This window comes from Entamoeba dispar, genomic scaffold, assembly GCF_000209125.1.
Source record: "Entamoeba dispar SAW760 scf_1105229463353 genomic scaffold, whole genome shotgun sequence".
Taxonomy (NCBI): Eukaryota; Evosea; order Mastigamoebida; family Endamoebidae; genus Entamoeba; species Entamoeba dispar.
This window is the reverse complement of record NW_001855650.1, coordinates 15132-18863: the sequence shown is the minus strand read 5'-3', so window position 1 is coordinate 18863 and position 3732 is coordinate 15132. Positions and strand designations below refer to the sequence as shown.

The following is a 3732-nucleotide window of genomic DNA, read 5'->3' as shown; positions in this document are numbered from 1 at the left end:
ATAAACATTTATAGTTATTTATAAAGAAACATTTATATGAAAATATTATCAATAAAAATGAAATAAAGTGAAATAAAATCAAGAAAAATAAAAGGAAAAGATAAAGAAGGAACAATGATAGATTTAGAAATGAATACCTTGTTCATTTTTATGGAGTAGTATTTATTCAAAATAAAATAGTATGGTAAATGAATTTTGTCATTATGATAGTATTCAAGATTTAATTAATAAATATCCAAATGATTATCTTTTTAAATTAAAAATTAAATTTCTGATAGATGGAGCAAAATGAATTGAATATCTTCATGAAAATAATATATTACATCGAGATATTAAATCTGATAATTTTTAGTTACTTCTTAATGAAAATGTTCTTGTTAATTGTAAATTAATTGATTTTCCTTCTTCAAGAAATATAATCAATTGATGACTAATATAAATTTTACTAAATGTTTTGGAACTCCTGCTTATATGGGGCTGAAGTATTAGATAAAAAAACATTATAAATATCTTGCTGATAGTTATTCATTTTCAATTCAAATGATAAATTTATGAAATTGAATTATGATAAAATTCTTTTTAAATATCCATTGTTTATTGTTGATTTTGTTACTAAATGAAATCATTTATCAATTATTTCTCAAATACATAATTGGTTATATTTTATCATTACAATTTATTAGAATCATATCTCATCAAAAAGATGGTCAATATCAAAAATGATTAATGATTTATCAATTCATTTAAATATTAATCATTATTTCATTTTGTTTTTATTTGATTTCTTCTTTTATCAAAATAAATATAAATATCATTCAATTGATTTATATTTGATTATATTTGATTTGTATTGATTAATTAAACAATTTGTATTAAATATTCTTTTTGTTTATTATACTTTGTTATTCTTTGTTTATTCAATTCTTTCATTCTTATATTCATTATTTATTATTCTAGTTAGTATTTTCTTATATTAATAGTATTTATGAGTTTTCTAGTATTTCTGTTTATCATTTCATTTACTTGTATTTAATACAATACTTCTTTTTCTTTTATTATTCATTATTCTTAAATTCATCATTCAATTGTTTCTCTTTACATTAAATAATCAATATAATGTGTATTTAATATTATTGAATTACTCTATACATCATTTGTTCATTTGTTAGTGAATTGATTGTATTGTTATTATGTAATGATGATATAAGTTAATAAATTATCATAACTCATATTCCATCATTGTACAAATTATAATTGAAATCATTAGCATTAATGATGATTGATTCTCTTTCTATCTTCTTATGAATTGAATTTCATTAAAGATAAAGAAAAATAATATTCTGATCTAAAAATACATAAAAATAAAAAGAAATAGTAATAAACAATAGTAAAATACTATAATAAATATAGTTTTGATAATAGTTTAATTTTTAATAAAATAAACTATTTTCAGTATTATTTAATTAAAATACTCAAGATTCATAACTTAAAACTATTTCAACTTTAAATCAAGAATGGAACATACAACAACATCAACCAACATCAATAATAAATCAATAATGAAATTAGGATATAATGAAATAATGATAACATCAATGTATTTTAATGATATTAATGATTTTATTAATTTAGAAATAGGAGTTAAAAGGTTTCAAGGAAATATTGAACGATTTCATTTTAATCCAATTCCATTAGATAAGTATTCAAGAAAATTGTTTCCTAATATTGAAACATTTCATATTTATAATAAAGATGATGAATTATTTAATGATGGAAGAATATTTAAACAAGTAATATGGTATGATATTAGTTATTCACAGTACTTAAAAGAGAAAGAAGAATGAAATGAATGTAAACATATAAAATACACATAATATGATATAAGTACATATTGAATAACATACAACATGAATTTTAAATAATATGATGTTATTGTTTTAAAGGATGTTCATCATTAACATCAATTAATATACCTTCATCATTTACATCATTTGGAATTGGTTGTTTTTATAAATGTAGATGTGTTGAAGAATTAAAACAAAATAAAACAATACCAATAGAGTGTTTTAATGAAGATTAGAATATGAAATACCAATAATAAATGAGATGAATGATAAACAACCAATAAAAAAGTGTCTGATCTAATGGTACAAAATAATCAACTTTGATCTATTGATGTAAAATATTTTACTCATTTTTGTAATTTTTATTTATGTACATAATTTATTCACTTATTTTGTTACAATGTAAAATGAATTGTTATCAAGTAAAATATAAAATAAACAATAATATCATAGTAGAAATAAGTAAATAAGATAATAAATGAGAAATGAATAAAAATAAGAGAATAAGAAAAGAGGAGTGAGAATAAATAAGAGAGAAGTTAAAGATAAATATAAAATAATAAAAATAATAATAAAGAATATAATAAAAATAATAAATAAAATAATAATAATAAAATGGATAATAAAAATAAAGAAATTAAATATGAATTATTTATGATTATGTTTTCATCATATTGAGAATTGATTATTTCACTTTATTCTTCATGTTTTATTTCTATTCATTTATTGTTTTTTTTCAATCATTCTCAATTTAAATATTTCATCATTTAATTTGTTATCAGATTTTTATTTTGAAATAAATGAATATTAAAATTCATCATTATTTATATTATTATTTTATGTTTGACATATCAATAACATTATGATTATAGTTTATCTCATTTATCATCAACATTGTTTAAATAATCTTTATTGATAACACTTCATGTATTCAATTCAAAAGTATCAATGATAAATATAATGTATCATAATAAATAATAATACCATCATAATAAATAAATATTCTTATATCATATTAAATAATAATCATTAATAAATAATAATAAATAATAATCATTATTGATAATACCTCCATAATAAATAGTCATGATAAAAATAACTAATTAGTGTTATGTGGTATGTTATCTCATCAAAGGCATATCATAACCAGAAGATAACTAGGTGATTTGAAACATGGAAATATTAGTGATTTGTGTTGTGTATCTGACATACCACATCGGAATCATAAAGAATAATATAATAATAAAATAAGAAATAATCATTCTTATTCTTACTATTTATTATATTTTATATTTTATTTTATATTGATTTTTATCTTTGAATATCATTTTTTATTTCTTATTTTTCTCATTTTTATCTTTTCTAAACATCATTCATTTCTTATTTTTATTCTTTGTTATTATTATTTTATATTAGATGATCTTTTTATTATTTTATATTTGTTTATATTGTTTGTTTATATTTTATTATTATTTATTGTTGTTTATCTTATATCATTTATTTATTATATGTTGTATTGTTATTTATCATTGTTAATATGAAATGAATAATAATGAATAAATATAAAATAAGAATAAAAAGATATAAGAATATAACATAAATAATAAAATAAGAAATATATAATAGATATAAAGATAAAAGAAGAAGAATAAAATAAATAAATATAAAATAATATAAATAAAATAAAAAATAAATAAAAAAGAATAAAATAAATATTTTATTATATTTTTATTTATCTTTTATTCTTATTTCTTTTTATTATTTATTAAATTAACACATTGAATGTGAATATTTCAAATAAAATAAAACAAGATGAAATATGAACATTTTTATATTCATCATTTCATTTATTGACAGATGAAATGTTCATATTCATTTATTGATTTTT

The 3732-nt window shown here is 17.2% G+C and overlaps 1 protein-coding gene across 1 annotated transcript, besides 9 other annotated features; it reads left to right on the top strand.

Moving 5' to 3' along the window:
• The first annotated feature begins 54 nt into the window (after positions 1 to 54).
• Positions 55 to 93: a microsatellite.
• Positions 94 to 218: 125 nt separating this feature from the next.
• Positions 219 to 271: a sequence feature (AT_rich).
• Positions 272 to 741: 470 nt separating this feature from the next.
• Positions 742 to 842: a sequence feature (AT_rich).
• A 6-nt stretch (positions 843 to 848) lies between these two features.
• Positions 849 to 1027: a microsatellite.
• A 319-nt stretch (positions 1028 to 1346) lies between these two features.
• Positions 1347 to 1471: a sequence feature (AT_rich).
• Positions 1472 to 1514: 43 nt separating this feature from the next.
• Positions 1515 to 2080, top strand: EDI_299960 (uncharacterized protein; the record flags this gene model as incomplete). The annotated part of the gene is made up of 2 exons (XM_001740922.1): positions 1515 to 1809; positions 1944 to 2080. 2 exons carry the CDS (start codon positions 1515 to 1517, stop codon positions 2078 to 2080), a joined length of 432 nt encoding a protein of 143 aa, XP_001740974.1.
• Positions 2081 to 2268: 188 nt separating this feature from the next.
• Positions 2269 to 2399: a microsatellite.
• Positions 2400 to 2474: a microsatellite.
• Positions 2475 to 3068: a repeat region.
• Positions 3069 to 3731: a repeat region.
• Position 3732: the final 1 nt, after the last annotated feature.